General features: G+C 38.3%; 3 protein-coding genes across 13 annotated transcripts in view; all 3 read left to right on the forward strand.

Annotated features, from left to right (window-relative positions):
- The first annotated feature begins 226 nt into the window (after positions 1 to 226).
- On the forward strand, positions 227 to 3,204 carry LOC117961248 (histidine triad nucleotide-binding protein 3-like). The gene is given in 6 exon segments (XM_034899781.1): positions 227 to 379; positions 1,016 to 1,133; positions 1,565 to 1,634; positions 2,242 to 2,368; positions 2,636 to 2,737; positions 2,739 to 3,204. Coding segments are annotated over 6 exon segments (591 nt in total). The 5' UTR covers positions 227 to 241; the 3' UTR covers positions 2,775 to 3,204.
- Positions 3,205 to 4,799: 1,595 nt separating this feature from the next.
- LOC117961249 (histidine triad nucleotide-binding protein 3-like) lies at positions 4,800 to 7,625 on the forward strand. The gene is made up of 5 exons (XM_034899782.1): positions 4,800 to 5,211; positions 5,304 to 5,421; positions 6,103 to 6,172; positions 6,334 to 6,460; positions 6,945 to 7,625. The coding sequence occupies exons 1-5, from the start codon at positions 5,125 to 5,127 to the stop codon at positions 6,990 to 6,992; spliced, it is 450 nt and encodes a 149-aa protein (XP_034755673.1). The 5' UTR covers positions 4,800 to 5,124; the 3' UTR covers positions 6,993 to 7,625.
- A 2,964-nt stretch (positions 7,626 to 10,589) lies between these two features.
- ppp1r13bb (protein phosphatase 1, regulatory subunit 13Bb) overlaps positions 10,590 to 17,920 on the forward strand; it is a 28,738-nt gene continuing 21,407 nt past the window's right edge. For 4 of the 11 annotated variants that reach the window (XM_034899769.1, XM_034899770.1, XM_034899777.1 and 1 more), the window contains exon 1: positions 15,177 to 15,431. In XM_034899769.1, coding sequence (XP_034755660.1) covers positions 15,267 to 15,431 — 165 coding nt within the window. In that variant the 5' untranslated portion in view covers positions 15,177 to 15,266. Of the gene's footprint in view, positions 10,990 to 11,238; positions 11,400 to 15,175; positions 15,432 to 17,920 lie in introns of those variants that run through there. The other 7 variants (XM_034899772.1, XM_034899780.1, XM_034899773.1 and 4 more) reach the window with 5 other exon arrangements.

Genomic DNA, 17,920 nt, shown 5'->3' on the forward strand with positions numbered 1-17,920 from the left:
GATTGTTACATTTATTTTATATTTATTTAATTACTTCTTCTATAACATAATTTAAACCTTGTATATCTATGTTTGAAATGCCAGTTAAAGATGCAGATTGTGTGCCTACAGTGTTTGTTGTAAGGATTTAGGAGAAGAGAAAAAAAAGGTTGAGTAATAACTCTCTTCGCAAACATAGACGATCTTTGACAGGCGTACAGCCAATCAGAGATACGTTTACCACAGAGCCTGGTCTTTCTCTATGTGGTTTACCAGCAGCGAGTTGAGGAGGAAACAGCTGAGACAATACCGAAATATGGCAAGTAATGACATTTATGAAACTTGTATTTTCTGCTTGATATCCAACGACCAAGACAAAGAAACTCAAGTCATTAAAAAGGTAAGCTCCTTCTAAACAAAGTTGGCCAACAGAGTCGAAGCCCACCTAGCATACATTATAATGTTATTGTGGGTTATACCTAAGTGTTAGTTGGTCTTATTGAATACAACCAAGCCATTAAATACCGTAAACCCTAGCTAGCAGGAATGCATTCACGTTTGACAAAATGTTTAATATCTTGATTTTACTGTAGCCTTTAGTGTCTTTTATTATAATGGATGCAGTGTTTTGGGTCGTGGATTTTAGTTTTTTAAGTTATGTAGCTTACATAGTGTTTTGTTTATTGCGTTAAACAAGACTAGTCTACATAAAGATCATGAGTACATTAAGATAAAAATGTGATCTTCAATTACGGACTTGTACTGTGGACTACAAAATAAAGGTGAGATCTATTTGGCACGTGGCTAGTTAAACTTGTCAATGACCCTTACAAATCCTAAAATGTAAATAATGAGACTAAATGTGCTACGCTCTTCTTCCCACACAGTAAGAGGAAAACATGGGCAACAGACCCACAATTTCCTACTACACACAACTGTTACAGATTGCATATCCGACACATGAGTTATAGCAATACTGATTTCACTGGCCTAAGGTCAACATGTGTGAGTCTGATCTCTGTGTTTCCTCCAACAGAACGAGGAGCTGGTGTGTTTTAGAGACATCTACCCTGCTGCTCCTCACCATTACCTGGTTGTACCCATACAGCACATACACAGCTGCCTGTCTCTGCACAGCGGACACATCGGCCTCGGTCAGTTACAGTGGAGAACTACAAACTAGTATAAGTACTACAAATACCACGGAACCACTTACTTAGCTGCTTTTGTTACTTACAACACTACTGCTTACAGTTCCTACAACTACTGCTGCTAATACTCTTACTACTACTACTACTACTACTACTACTACTACTACTACTTAGGCCTTTATATCTACTGTACCTCCATTAGGATGCTATGTAAAACTAGAGCTAGCACTGCTGCTGAAACTACTACAACACTGCTACTACTGCTGCTGCTACAAACAAATACTCATCTACACATATAATAACACTCTTATTAGTATTCCTTCTTTAAATGCTTCAGTTTCATAATATGATGTTCAACCTACCTCGTGCTGTCAATGACTTTTATTTAGCCGGATCTTAAAAAAGAAATAATTGAATCTTCTTGTATCCAACAGTTAAAAGGATGGCTGAAATGGGGAAAACTGTCCTCCACGAACAAGGGGTTACTGATATGGAGGACATAAGGTAGATTAGGGACGGGTGCGTTTGTGTGTGTTTGTCTGTTTTTCTTGATCTTTAATAAACACAGAGTGTAAAGGAATAGTTCAACATTTTGGGAAATGAGTCAGCGGAGAGTTAGATGAGAAGATCAACATAGTGATTTCAGTCTTCTTATCTCCAATAGAAAGCGAATTAGCGACCTTCCTAAATTGTCAAACTTTTGAATTTAAGTAATGGAAAAAGTTGAATTGTTAATGATCCATGTATAATGCACCGTTACGCTAAAAAACTACCAGAAAGTGAGAATACACACTCCAAAATCAAAGGTTGTTATTTGCTGAAAACAAGGGAAGGAGCTTTCTCAGAAATACTTTAAAAATATATATATCCTTGGCTATTTATTTTAAATATATTTCATATACATGTGTTGCAGCTGTATGTATATACAACATCCCACTTTAACATAAGAGGAGTGTAGCACAATACGGATGTGCCTATGTGACTATAACATTTGTTTAGGTTAAAATCAACGAATAATCATGATAATTAATCATGATCTCAACATTGATCAAAATAATAGTGATTATCATTTTTCATAATCAGCCCTACACTGATGTGTTCTCCTCCGCAGGCTTGGGTTCCACCAACCTCCCTTCACTTCGGTGAATCACCTCCACCTGCACGTGCTCGCCCCCTCCAGCCAAATCTTCAAACACATGCAGTATAAGTTCCTTCCAGGGACCCTTAGGTTTGTTACTGTGAGTGTTGAAGACTAGAAATCCCACCTTCCTTTTTCCTTACTGCTTTTTTGACATATTCTTTTCTACTAAGATTAGTCATCGCAGTGTTATTACCGTTTTCTATAGTGATCTAGAAATGTGCACTTACTGGTTATTTTGTTGCTTTCAAGTTACTGTGAATGGGACAAATGGCTCAACATTAGATGTAAATGTTGATACTGGAACACAGCATGTAGTGACTTTCTTCTTGTATCGGGGCATTTTGTTTGCCCTTTCTCTTTACAGGAAGCCTATCTCCAGAAGCATCTAAAGGATAATGCTCCACTAGTCATCTCAGAGGAGTCTTTAAACCAGAATGAGCCACGTGGAAACGATGCTTCTTGTTTCTCCAGGTTGGAACACTACATCAATGACATCATTCTAAACACTCAAGAACCTCATCTGGAAACAGGACAGTAAATGAGATAACGCAGCAGGACTTAACTACACTTAGTGCCTTCCCGGGGACAAATGAAGTGTTTTGAAGTGAAGTGATAAATCAATTTATTTTGAAAGGAAAGCCATAGCATTGAAATGTTACTGTCTGAATGGGAAGCAAGCAGTTCACACTTATACACAGGTGTATGTACTGTTTGTTGTAGGCTTTGCTTGTATGAATGAATGCTCATTGACAAAGTGTGAAAGTATTTATACTTTTTATGTTTAGTGATATATTAAGAAAACAATGGATTGACTCAATCGAACACCATGGACACATGTATAAGGGTTTGTTGAGATATTTCTTTTAAGTGAAATTATTTTTTAAAGAGCTTATAGTTGTTACAAAAGACATCCTTGAAGTTGTTCAAACACATTTCCCACTCTCTTTCTGAGAAGTTAGAAAAAGAAAAATGTTTCTGAGAGGTTACTTTTTACTTCTACTCCAGATTTGGTTGATAAATTGAGTTACCGGTTACTTTGTAAATTCTGATTATTTATACAAACTATAAATAAATGAAATATGATAAAGTTGTATAGTAGAGCTGTAAATGTAGGCTACTAAATCTTATTTTATGAAAAAATGTCTTAACTGTATTGTTTGCTATCACTGATATTGTATGTATTTATATCTTCTCTAAGAATATTATGAAAGATTGATTTTAAGCTCCCATTATGCGTGTGTGTGTGCGCGCGCGCACATGCATAATGGGAGCTTAAAATTAATCACGTGCGTTTGTGCTTCAATGTTGTTATTCGTCTTTGTTTTGTGTTTCTACGTTTTGTATTTTTTGTCTTTCTTTGTTAGGAAATATGTTCTAAATATATAATGTATTATACTTCTATGTTGTTGAGGACCCCCGTAAAAACAAGATTGTTTCATCTCATGCGGTTAGAATTTCAAGTATCACTGCTAAGTTCTTTTAAGTTCATGACAACATTTTCCCAAATGGCCCTTTTATTGGTAATACACATTTTCACCACAAAGGCATCATATGTCAATCAGTTATGCTGCCTGCAGAGCAACAACCAAGCTGAAAAAATGTATTGGATTATTCAACACACACTAGTTAATGGTAAAAGGATATATATGACACTATTCAGAGTCCTCCAATTTACCCAATCCATTTCGTTGAACACAATTACAGATTTATCTTGGTTTGAACATGGTTGGAAACATTTAGGATAACGTAAGTACACAACTTACCGAAATATACAATAAAGTAGTTGTTTTTAGACATTCTATTGCGGATATGCTACATAGCCTATTAGGCTTATAACTTTACAGTTTTTTTTATGTCTTAATGCACTATTTTGAAAATAGGGACCTTTTTTTTCAAAACATTACACACAAGTAGTGCAACCACACACCCAATTAGCAGAACACCTCAGACCCTTTGCAAAACACTCTTACAAAAACTATACACTAATAAAAAAAAACCACTTTGTTACCATATGAAACACCTTTCAAATGACTTGATTCAGTTTGAACCACACTGCTGTTGCTAACCTAAAACACTTTTAGCAAGTCTACTTCTCAGTGGTTAGAGAACTGTACATAAGCTACACAGAGAAAGTGCACATATGAAATAACCAAACACTACACAAGACCAATGCTGCAGAACGAGGGAAATCTAACAAAACATGTCCCTGTTGTCATGCTACTACAATAGTGTGCATAACACTGTTAGCTCAGTAAACAACAGACACACATACAATACTGTATCCAGTACAAGTTAAAATTATAGTAAAAAAACAACAAACAAGAAAAAAACTGAAAATACACTACAGAAAATAATAGACTTACCTGCTGCATTTTTATAGTGCCTAAACAGGATTGGTGTGTCTACAGTTAAGCAATCGTGTCAGTTTTTTTTTTTTTTTTTTTTTAGCAAGCATGTGTCAGTGCTTTGGAATTCAAACGGAAGTGACATCATGAAATACTTCTGTGTCTAACACAGTGTGTAGTGTGTTTAGTTTTTTTGCAAATCACTCTGTGTATTGTTTTGCAAAAAGTGTGAGGCTGGCATTGTGCTTATAGTGGTGCACATCTGGGCCAACGTTTTTCTCCTTGAATGTAAGGTTTTGATAATTGTGTAATACTTTCGAAGCAAACGGCAAAAACTGTAAGTAGTTTGACATTAGAATTTACGCGGTTCCCGTGAACGCAGCAATGGACCGAGTCGATCAGCGACTAGTTACCGACTGTCCTGGCTCCTGATAGCAGACACACCCACACTTTATTCTGTTCACTGAAATAGTGATGAGCTCACTTACGAGACTTCTAGACTACACGAATGGGGACTCCGGGCGCTTCTGGGAGCGAAGACTGTGCTTTCTGCCAAATAGCGAACAACCAAACTGACGTAGAAATCCTGCTAAGTGTAAGTAGGCCACCACTGTTCATTACTTAATTCATGTTTATAAGTTCTACAACTTCCTCTGTCTGTCTGTCTGTGTGCCTCTCTCTGTACAGGACGGTGAGCTGCTTTGTTTTCGTGACATAAAACCTAGCGCCACACATCATTTCCTCGTTGTTTCCAGGACGCATATCATCAACTGTAAAACTCTTCAGGGGAACGACGTGCCTCTAGGTGAGCAAAGGCACGACCCGCCCTACTCTGCCTCCGATTGGCTACCCTGATACCATAACTAACCAATCTCACCGCTAGTAGACAGCTCATGACGCCAGAAATGATAACGCTATGGGCATACAGTATTTAACCCATTGTTAGCAAGCAATGGGCTATTGGTAGAAGTTCAATAGAGACAGATAATTTAGCAGTCTTTGATTTGATTACTAGGCTACAGGAAATTCTAAGTGAACTTTTGCTTACTGGATAATCTATGTCAAGGAAGCCAGAATGTGTTCTTATTTTTGGTGTGATAATGGAAACACAAAGGCAAAATCATTGTCTCTGAAGAGGTCATTGCTGTACTATAATCATATATCCTATTGACATAAATAAACATCCTCTCTGATTATGTCCTGGGGAACAGGAATAACCTGAACTCTTACAGTATGCAGTCTTCTTCTCTTTAAACACAGATAAACTTTGATAACACATTGAAAATGTGAATAGGACCATCCACTTATTATTTCACTTCATATCATTTATTGGTTGATGAAAACCAAAGGCGTACCTGGGACACTGTCTCTTATGGTCTGACGTGAGTGAGAAGAGTAATCATTTTACCCAGCAAATATACCCCTATGTACGCTGTTTTAGGCTGTATATGACGGCACCATATTGATGTGATTTGTTTGTTGATAGTGGAGCGGATGGAAAAAATGGGAAGGAGTATACTAGAGAAGAACAAAGTCAGCAACCTGAATGATGTTAGGTAAATCAATCTCCTGATATTACCAGAGTTGTGTGTTGTGATCAACTTTTAAATTATTTTCTGTGTTGCTTCGCTTCACAGAAATAATGTAGCTTTTAATCATTTCAATGGAAACCTTTTGCTGATGTGTCTGTTTTCCAACCCACGTTGACGCCGTGCAGGATGGGGTTTCACATGCCTCCATTCTCATCAGTTCCCCACCTCCACCTCCACGCTCTGGCTCCAGCCAGTACCATGAACTTCAAGTCGCAGCTTCGCTACGGACCGCAGTCTCACTGGTTCATCACAGTAAGTGATGTCTTGGATGGCTGCATTTATAACGAGACTGGAGTGTGCATCTAAAAGAATTGTAGACTCTTTTTTTGTGTGTGATTTTCAAGCTTTATTTATATGTTTCTTTTCTTATCAAGGTTACGAAGCGCTTCACGGTTTAAAAAAAAAAAAAAAAAAACAGCAGATGAAAACAACACAGGAACCATGAAACACCAGCAGGCGATAAAATAAAGTAGACAAAATGTAGAATGGCAAAAGTGAAATAACAAAAACAAACTAAATCTTAAATATTCCTAAACGCTTTCTTATGACAGAACGTTTTAGCAGCACACCATGATTGTCTTATTTATTAAAACAACATATAGTTTAATTTATAAACTGAACATTTTGGTGAATTTTGCAATTGTAAAAATACTAAAATGTCATTGTTTTCTGTAGAAAATAAATATATTTAAACTTGAATTGATAAATGGACGTTTCTTGTTTTGCTCGGTTGCAGGTCGACAAAGTTCTTTCTCAGTTGAAGACTCGCGGCAAGGTCAAATAAAGAGGTACAAGAGCCTGAAGGTGCAACAGTCTACTTTTATGTTGACAGGTTATTTATTGTCACCCCGCTTCACTGAGTGTAATTTTAAATCAGTTCTCTATCTGACTTGACATTTTTGTGTCAATGATTTATGTTGTACAGTACATTCCTATATTCCTATGCTGCTTGGTGGTTCAGTTGTGAAGAGAAAAGTGGAATAAAAGGCAATTTTTCTTTTAAGGTCGAAGCTGAAAAAGTTCGACCTTTCCACAATTATTTTTTTAATAATTCATCCTAATCCTATCTAATGTCATGTTGTGCAGTGAGGAGAGAATTACTACTTTTTGAATATACACTATATATTTTTATTTAAATTCAAACCTTAAAGACTAACTTAAAAACTGAAAATATACTTCATATCCTGCAACAGTATAAAATATATCTAATCATGTAATTGTACCGTTTTACCGTTAATAAGTCAGTATTTAATGGGAAATACAATAATTTTGTTTGTATTGTTGTCTGTGTATATTAGGGGGGTCAATTGAAAACAGCTGCTTACCTTTGATATCTCTGTGTCATAATAACCTGATGCACTGGGGTGCAATCTGTTTTTGTATAAGGTATTAATAAAAGATTTTGAGAAGCTCCAAATAATGGGACCATCTTTGACAAAGTCTTAAAGGTTGCATTACTATTAATAACTTTGAAGATCCCATGACATGGTGCTGTTTGGATGCTTTTATATAGACCTTAGTTGTCCCTTAATACCATATCTGAAGTCTCTTTCACAAAATTTAGTCTTGGTGCAGAATTGGGGGGGGGGGGGGGCAAGGTGGAGGGTGTGTCCTTGACCAACTGCCATTTTGCTCGTTTGAAAGACATGATGTCTCTCTCTTTCTCATGGGTGGGCCAAATTCTTTGGGCGGGCAAAACAGAGAAAGGGGAGGTAACCTTGCCTCGTATGACCTCATAAGGGGTAATATTCCAGATTGGCCATCTGAGCTTTCATTTTCTCAAAGGCCGAGCAGGATACCCAGGGCTTGGTTTACACCTATCGCCATTTCTAGCCACTGGTGGACCAATGGCCGGCTGAGGGAACGCATATAAATGTTAAAAAACCTTATAAAGTGAAATGTTCATGCCTTGAAACCTTTAATAACCACAGGAGACAATGGCTCCTTATATACATCTTTGTTATTCTGCCCGCACCTACACAAATGTCTGAACAACTGTTTGGAGGAAAAACACAGAATTCCTTATGAGAACACACAAAAAATGAGTAGGCAGGTTTTTGTTTTGTCTTCAATATGTACTCATCAAAAACAAAATATTCAATTTACAGTCTCGAGATGCATACTGACTTTCATAACAATGTCAGTTCTTTCAGTGAGCCACTTGATGTCACTAGTATCAATGTTTTTTTGTTTTATTGCGGTGCATGAGGAACATGCACCAATTGGCTACATAAGCTGACTTTTAACTCTTTTTTATTACTTATTTAAAAATAATGAAGCAGGAAACATAAAAAAATATTCTCTCTGTCATTTCAGCCTTACAATATCCTGCTGCACTCATGTTCATTATCTTCATACAGATTGTCATTATGTTTCAATAGTCTTGTGTCATCGTGAATTTGCTAAAATGATGAAGAAGGTGCCCAAAACTATAACATCTGTCATCAACAGTACACGTCAGTCTGGAAGAAGCTGTCACACAGCATTCAGAGCAGATGACATCATCTTTCAGACTAAGTGCTTTTTTAAATCTTACTTACTCTAAATCTACGACGACAGCACAACCTGTTGGCATGTCATCACCCTAACATCCTGAATACCGCAATTACTTTCCTGTATTACAGTTGTTGTTTTTTTATTTATTATTATTATTGCTATTTTAACAGGGGCCGGTTTTCCAAACACACAATTAGCACAACCACACACACAATTAGCAGAACATCTCAGACCCAAAATGAAACACTCTTGCAAAAACTATTTACATAAAAAAAAAATGTTACCATATGAAGCACAAGTTTCATATGACTCAATTCAGTTTGGACCAGTTACACACTGATGTTGCTAACCTAAAACTAGAAAACTGTAAATGAGCCACACAGAGAAAGTGCACACATACAATAACCAATAACCAAACACTACACAAGACCAACGCTGCAGACTGGGGAAAATCTATTTTTTTCCTCTCCAAATACCCAAATCAGTCAACATGTCAACATGGAGAATCACATCAAAACATGTCCCTTTTTTCATGCTACTACAGTAGGGTGCATAACACAGTTGCCTCAGCAAACAAAAGACACACAAAATACTGTATCCAGTACAAGTTACAATTACAGTAAAAAAACAGTGCTTAAACCTGATTGGTGTGTCTCCACCTGATCGGCTCATAGGTGTTAACTTGACAGTTTGAATTGCAAGGGAAGTGACATCATGATACACTTCTGTGTCTAATGTATACAAGTGTGTTTAGTGTTTTGCAAATCACTCTGTGTATTGTTTTGCAAAAAGTGTGAAGGTGACATTGTGCTCATAGTGGTGCACATCTGGGCCAACGTTTTGCTCCTTGAGTGTAAGGTTTTGATCATTTTGATTTCAGTGGCAAAAACTGTAACAGGTGGTTTGACTGGAAAGAGACAAAAGAGGCGTATATTTTTTTTTTCTTGTGCTAAATTTAGTTTGTTGAAACCTTACATTGTCTATGATTGAAACCCCCTTGAAAATCAGATATCAAGGTTTTTGTATTCAACCACATGCACTTAGTGGAAGTAGAAGTAGAAGTATTTTACCTAGAGCGAGACTTCCTGCACTTTACCTGTGAATTACATGGGTGCTTGCTATAAATATTAGGTAATATTACAACAGCCCTCCATTGATCCAAGAAGCTTTGTCACAAGACGTTTGAGAAAACAATATTGATTTGACAGGTTGTTCATTAAATGTCCCACTAACTACTGTTGACAATAGGATAATGAATATAGGAATATGCAACCTATAAGCACAAAATAAAAAACTAACTTGAAGGACTTGATGTCATTAACAAGGGGGCCCTCAGGCAGGCTGTAATAAAACATGGACCATTAAGGCCCTTATGTCTTGTTGTGCTTGGGTGGTGCATATTCATAAACAAACAAACAAAACATACAGTAATGCTGATAGTTTTTCTAGTGAAGCATAAAAAGGGATTTCAGCTTATAGTGTCGATCCGTTATGGAACCCACGCAAATTCTAATCATACCACTGTTATTTTTTCTCGTACATGCTCTTCCACCCTCCACCTATTAAGTGAAATACAAAAAAAAGGGAAGTGACTGCACTAACGTTATCATAAGATAACGTAAAGTAAAAACCATCGCGTTCAGACTTGCTAAGTGTCCGATAATGGATACATAGAGTATATGTAGGTATCAACGTTGTCTATCACACAACACCGCTAGACACAATAGGCCAACATAGATACATGCTTAATTACTTTTAATACAATAAGTCGTCCGTTTCATTTTGTTGGTCACGACGTCGTGTCAGTCGGAGAAAGCTGACAAACCATCCCGACTGGTGACGTTACATTCTTGACATTCTACGTTGATGTGACGCTCTCGCTGCTGCGGTGTAGCCCCGCCTTTCCCACCGTCAACAACTGGATTCCAGCTATTTGTATTTTCGTCAACTAGCACTGCTAGCCTGCTAATGATTCATTGCGTCAGTAAAAAAACGAGTTTGCCAATCTGGATGGACATTTATTCGTTTTTGTTTTCTTGAAAAACACTACATCGACAGCTCGTGCCAATATGCAGTCAATGTGAGCTAAAAGACCGATGAGAGCGGAGAGATCGCCTTGCACACCGTCCTTTAGCCGCCTCTGAAACCAGCTAACAGCTAACGTTAACACCTTAGGACAGAGCTCGTTAGCTGGCTGGCTGACAGCTGGTTCGGTTAGCTACGTGCCTTCAACAATATCGTTGCTAATGTTTAGTCCCTGAAACAATGAATTGTCTCTGACATTGGTGAGTGTATTTAATGTGTTAGCTTTTAATATCAAGTTATTGCATGTCATTTGTTTTGAGTCGCTTCAGCGTTGCTATGCGAGCTAACTTAACTGCCTGGCTAACCCTCGGCTTGTTTGTAGCAGCAGCTGCACAGAGCCACGCCTGGGCCATTTAAATGAACGCTTTAGGCTGATAACAGGTGTTATTTTACCGTACAGTGTTCATTTTTATAGCACTGAAAATGACACTCCATGTTTTGGTTTACAGAGAGGACTGAGGCCCATTTGGTTGTCATATTGACCAGAACTAGCAACGGTGGGTTTTGGTGGACTCTTCGGTGGTGCCATTTAACATAAGTGGATGAGCCGTTAGTCCACTTGCCGATGCACCCCTGGTTTTGACCTGCCAGAGCTGCCAATATGATGCCGGTAAGTGCACACAAGCTCTGCTTTCCTGGCATGATACAATTTCCCCCGTATTCACCTAGCTTTTAATATTGCTCTGTGGCATTTGGGGTTCACTCGGTCATTCACAATGTGATGGCCATGTATCTTCTGGCTAAAAATACAAAGGTAACAGATGAAGATAAGTATATGTATATGCAAGTTCATGCAAGATTAAAATCTGTCCATTTGCCTTTCCCACCATCACTCAGCTTGCTTATAAATGAAAATCCCTTTTCAGACAGGAAAAGCTTGACTTAATCTACTACGACTTTATCTGTTGTACAGTATCTCTGCAGCCTGATTCTATAGCTGCAGGACTTACGTTTTTCATGTTGTTGTTAAAGTGTTAGTAGGAAGGAGAGATGTGAGTATGTCATAACTGGATGTGCAGGGACTGTGGTGTATCTGAAGTCTATTTGCTTTTAGCACAAGTAGAATATGTTTTCCAGCAAATATGTGCAGTATTGAAGTAGAATTAGACTCCTGTATATCAGTTTAGGATAGGTTAAAGTCAAACCCTCTATTCTCCCTCTGATAATAATGTGTTTGTGTGGAATATTGTTGAAACAAAACTATGGCCATTTTTAAAGCAGCAGGTACAGTAGGTTATTGTTTAAGACGCTCTCTCTTGCAAAGAATAGAATACCTGCATGGCAACACTATAGGAGTCATCCTCTGTTGGGACCTCCTTTTGTTATCTCTTGTACTGAGAATGCAGTGATGACTGTGGGATATGTAATTGCAACCATTTTGGCCGCCAGGGAGGGGAACATGAACTCAAATGCAGGATAAGTTTACAGTAGGTAGGTTCAGTAAGGTGTTGTCATAAATGGAGGTGATCCTTGGCCAGGTATCTTTCTGAACGGATGTGTGTGGGTTGGAAATAAATTATCACAGTAACCTTTTGCTTTATCGTCGACACAACTTTCAGAGAGGCTTTGAGTTTTCTGGAGTACAAGGTAACAGAAGCTACTCAATATTCGCTGCTTCCATCGAGTTCTCAGGATTGACTGCAATGGTAGCCTCTGTAGACGTTTGTAGCCTGTGGCACCAACAGGCTATCAGAGTCAAAGAGCCAGTAGAGCAGAGAGGCAGCCCTGCACTCAGGTCTCGCGTGACTCCGGCAGCCAATGAGACCTTGGCAGATCTAGGTCTGTGTGGCTGCGTCGACTAATGCTCTGTTGTTAAGGGGAACTTTTGAGCTGAGTAGATTGTCAACTGGCATTAATCTCACATGGTGAAGCTGGCCAGAGCGTGACTTACAGGAAATGTAAACATTGCATCTTATTGTTGCTTTTACCAATTTTTGGAGATATGCTGGCTAAGCCTTCACAGCAATATCATAAAACACTCATTATTGAGCAGTAAAATGAGTTTAATGCATGACTATTACTGTTGAATTTTTTCCTCAAAGTCGCTGTTTGACAGATGGAAATGGGGACTCATTGGTTTATTTAACAACTTCCCCGTGCTTTAAAAGTGCTAGATCTCTTTTCTTATTGGTTGAAGAAGTGTACATTATTAATTAGACTTTCCTCCTCTCATGCACATTAGTCAGCACTCAATCAAAGGGACACATCCTTTTTTAAACGGCACCTTAAATCTTGTCGGGACCTGATATGTTCCCGTGCCTCTGTCTAGATTTTTATTTTCTTAGTCTTCGAAAAAGAAATTACATTTCTGATAAAAAAAATTAAATATCGAAGGAGTTTGTGCTTGATAGCTACAAAACGTACAAGCTCTACTAGATTAGTCTGTCATAGCAAAACCATGTTAGTTATAACTTGGATTATCTAGCCTAGATTCTTTTTAAATATAAATTTTGATCCGGAACATCTTGTGTGCGCCAGTGTTCAAGTTCCCAGCTAAAAGAAAGATGTTTACATTTTCACATCTTAGGCATGTAAAATACATAACGGCATGATTTTTCAGTTTTTTGTCACTTTTTTTCATTTTATTACACATAATATCCTTATCTTTCCTTCATATAGTTCAGTGCCATTTTAGCCATATGGGCATAAAATGTCTACATTTGTGCCTGACCAGATGGTGAATCCAGTTTATGCTTTAAACTGATCATAATGTCACAGTTGTTTACCTAGTTGTCCCACACATGTGGTTGTTGGGTTACAATTATTTAAATTTTCAATTAATTATTTTGTCACACAGTGAATAGTTATGTATATGAGTTTAATAAATCCTTGTTTAATTACAATGTCTTAAATTGGTGGGATTTGTGAAAGTTCTTTTCAGTTTTTAAAGTTTAAGCTTTCAAGAAGCAATGTTCTGCTCCATCTTTCTTGTTCACTGTGGGTACGTCGTTGGGAGTAAATGAGCAGTAGGATTTGTAAGAGGAAATGAACAGTTTGAATAATCCTGCTGGAGATCAGGCCAGCCAAGCGTCCTTCTCTCCCTATCAGGAGGTAAATTATAAATGCCCCAATCTCCAGATGATGCCCACTGTAGCATTATGCATCAGGAAATCGGGGGTACTGTATATTTCTAGTCATGTACAGAGAGGCCTGTCTCAATTACTACATTATCACCTGAATGCAATTATTTGAGAAAAAAAAAGTTGCGTTTCCTTTAGCTGGGTAAATTAAGTGTCTACCTGAGCACAAGGTACCAATGTCAGGAAAAAAACAGTCTGATGTCTGGCTGTCTAGATCTCAATGCTGTTGGGCAGAATCTTCTGTTTCACCTCAAATAAAACCACTTTGGTTGCTTTCCAAAGCAAGATGATGAGAGAGAGAGAGAGAGAGAGAGAGAGAGAGAGGTGCTGATAACGGGTCTCTTGATTTCTAGCTGAGAGTCTTCTCTACAGGTGCAGCAGTGTGTTTGCCAGCGCTGGGGAAAGTTAGGCTTGAGTTGTCACTCTCATCCAGCTTTTCTAGTTAGGTCATTCAAAAAGGTTTAGATGGTAAACATAAGAGTAGTAGTAGAGTGGGGTCCTTCCAGGAATAGCTCAGTGTGTGGTCAAGCGAGAGAGCGAGAGTTACGGTGGATGCCTCAGAGCAGACAGGTGTTGGTGATTGGAGGGAGGAATAGTAAAGTTGTTATGTTGTTGTAAATGTACAGTGTAGGTTTCAATTTGTCTTTTGAATAAATGCTGCAGTCTTCAACTGCTGTTTAGTTGCATTAGGTCGGCCTATACAACGTTTTTTAATACAAGCTGTTTAAAATATATCCGTGCAGCAGAGCGAGAGGTGGAACATTGTTTCAGCAAATATTTGATGCTCCTTTGCCAACAATCGCATCCTTTCAATGAGCGGCCATTGACATTAACAACATTGATTCAGGTCTAGTTGCAAAGCCAAACACAACAGCACTGTGTGTGGCATACAATGAACACAAAAAAACGAATAAATCCTTACTCACACTTATTTTTATGATAATTAATCATCATCTCAGATTTCATAATCGCGACAACCCTATGTCCATCCAGCAAAAAGTGTAAAGATGATCCTCTTCTTGCCCCTACATGATGCCCTGACCTGCTTGCGAGTCACAGTTGTAGCCAAAATATTCTCATTAGCAGGGAGTTGTTGGTGTTGCAGCCACTGGCACAACCAAGGGACAGTTTTTAGTCGCCAGCCTCCTCCATCACCCTGTGATTCACCCCTCCCCTCTCTCTCTCTCTCATTCTTTCTGTCTCTCTCTCTTACTGTTTGTTTCTCTCTATCTCTCTCTCCCCCCTCCCTCCCTGAATTACACATACAGCAAGTGTTTTTTCCTCCCAAGTCTCCTCTGCAGCACTTTTCAAATGCACGCACCACTGTCGGTTTCAGTGGTTCCCTCGGGATGGCGTAACAATTAGGTCTCAAGTCCTGCAAGAGCGGCAGTGCTATAATGAAGAGGTTTGTGACTATAGTGTTACGCGGCCTTGTTAACTTCTCCAAGGAAAACCCCATTTGGGCAAAGGAGCACATCCGGCCACCAAAGAAGGAGATCAGGAGGAAACGGCGGGCGGCCAGAAGAGCCAAGACCATGGGCAGACGCAACTTAGTGAGGGCGGTTGGTATTTCTCGAGTGGCCAGTCAGCTGGATCATTGGAGTTTCTGTTTTCCATGCTGTCTCTCTATGAATGTATATTCACATGATGTGGTAGTTTATTTATATTTATTTATATTTATATATTTGGGTTTGGCTTTTTATGGCCAATTTAAATTAGACCTAAATTTGTGCCTTTTAGTTATGTTGTCTGATTGGTCAGTTGTGTCCTGATTAATTGAAGGCTTGTTTTGAGATGCTCTGGATATAGGTATGTGTCGTCATGTTGACTATTTTTCTTTCCGTACTATGTTGTGTGTTATTATGCAGCTGGTAACACTCAAGTATCCCTGCAGGATTAGCAAAGTAATTATTTATCAGTAAAATGTAGACATACAGTACACAACCTTTCTCCAGCTTACTTACAACACTTTTTTTTATTATTTTTTTTACAGTTTCTTGTAAATTTTTTGCCCTTCTGCTCTTGCAGATCAGGTCCCAAAATGACACCCATTAGTAGTCTTTCTAGCTAACAGTGTAAGGAGCAACATGAAATCATAGATGGATGGTATGTATGGACAGCGTTGCCTAAGAAGTGCCATGGCTCCAAGACCATTACCTTAAACATAGTTTCTGAATTTGCCTAAATCTGAGCTCTTATGCCCATAATCATCTGGCTGAAGTCAGAGAGGCTCTCAAGCACAAGTGATTATCCTGTTTTAGTTAGGCTGCTGCAGAAAATGTCAATGAATCACACAGCTGAATTATTATAAAGGGTGAGTCACGTTGTCTCGGAGAAACTCCCGGAGTAATAATCCATAGCTAGCTCAGTGACTAAAATTAGATGTTTATGACATATACTGGCAATTATAGTAACCTGAGGCCACACGTACAGTCATTCTTAACTCCAACTTCATTGCACATTGCATTGGAGCACCTGCTTTAAATAACTGAATTGCAGCTGATTCATTAAATATCTTTTACTCCCAAAGTACGGTGTATAGTGGGTCTGTTGTAGTCATCTTTGGAGGTTTTGGCTCATTGATTTGGTTTCACATTGTAGACTATGCTTTGACATTGTGAACCAGATGTAAACAAAATGTTGTCGGTCTAGACAGCAAGAATAGGATAACCCTTTTGATAGTGATGTTTCATTTTAAGTCTTGATATCTTGGTTTACCTAGCATTATACTTGATGTGTTTCTTGACTGTCCTCCCTGTGATGTTAAACCAGCAGTGACGCATATGCAAAAACCTCGAGAGGTTAAAAGCAAACCACTGCAATGTAGAAAGTCCGGATTACCCTTTTCTATTCTGTTTAAGGACAACTTGCTGAACTGGCATCTAACTTGCACAAAAGCCATACGACTTTTCTTTTCATACAGTGTCAACATTTTTTTCATTTTAAAAATGCCTCCAAACTCTTGGCTTTGTTCTAGATCTATTCTCCCTTTTGGCTCCCTGCACTTTGTTTAGTGATCTCTTCACAGTCCTGTTTATCTGTAGTCACACAAAAAGTGAGGCCTATCACATGAAACAGGAAGGCACACCTTAACCCCCTATAGTGCTTCTGTTTTATAGAAAACACTGCAAAACTGACAGAAGGAAAAACACAACTGTAACAGTGAATATAGAGGAGTTCATATATAGTTCAAAGAAGTCAAAGTTATTGTGGGCTGATCTAAACAAGCCAGATGGGAAACATTATCACATTAATAAAACTGAATATCATTCAACATAACAGTTATGGCATAACCTCAGTAGGCATAGAGCACTTTAGAGGACATTATCCACTGCTCAACTCAGCCTGTATTATGGCTTTATTCAACCATCAAGACGTTTATTAATCTCATCACAGGATTTGTTGTTTACCCAGAAAATGAGTTGTCAAATTTAATTCATTCTAAATTCAAAGTAGATCAGTGTCTTGAATGCCCTACAGCAGTATTTAATCAATTGATTCATTACTTTGCAATCACTGAATCTACTTATTTTTATTTTTATTTATGGATTTGGACCAACTGTAGTTTTGATTTTTTTTAGTTTTCTTTTTTTTTTTTTCTTCCGTTCTCCTTCTATAGGGGTAACATTGGACATGCATTGGAACGGAAAATCGAATTACATCCTATATGCTTCAGTGTTGTAAAACAGTGAAATATGAAGAGGTCCAAGGATGTCTTTCACATTCCAGATAGATAATAAGCACATAGAGCATGAGCAAGAAAAAAAAATGACATGACATGAATGACATGTTCAAACAACTGTTTAAGTTCTTATTAGGGGTCCAAGCTTGAGGGGCTGGGAACTCCGGTAGCAACGCCACGCGGTTCACACAGCAGGGCTGTGGAACCCTATTTTTTTTTTTTTTCTTAGGATCATTTTCCTCTTCCATTATTATTCTTCTCCGCGTAAAACTCACTCTAAAGCCTAAACCATACATGGTGGCGGTGTGCCATTTTCAGGACTGGTCCAAGACTCTTCAAGTGCCTCAGGCGCAACAGTTGGCCGCTGCT

This window comes from Etheostoma cragini, chromosome 18 (assembly GCF_013103735.1).
Source record: "Etheostoma cragini isolate CJK2018 chromosome 18, CSU_Ecrag_1.0, whole genome shotgun sequence".
In the NCBI taxonomy this organism is placed as follows: Eukaryota; Metazoa; Chordata; class Actinopteri; order Perciformes; family Percidae; genus Etheostoma; species Etheostoma cragini.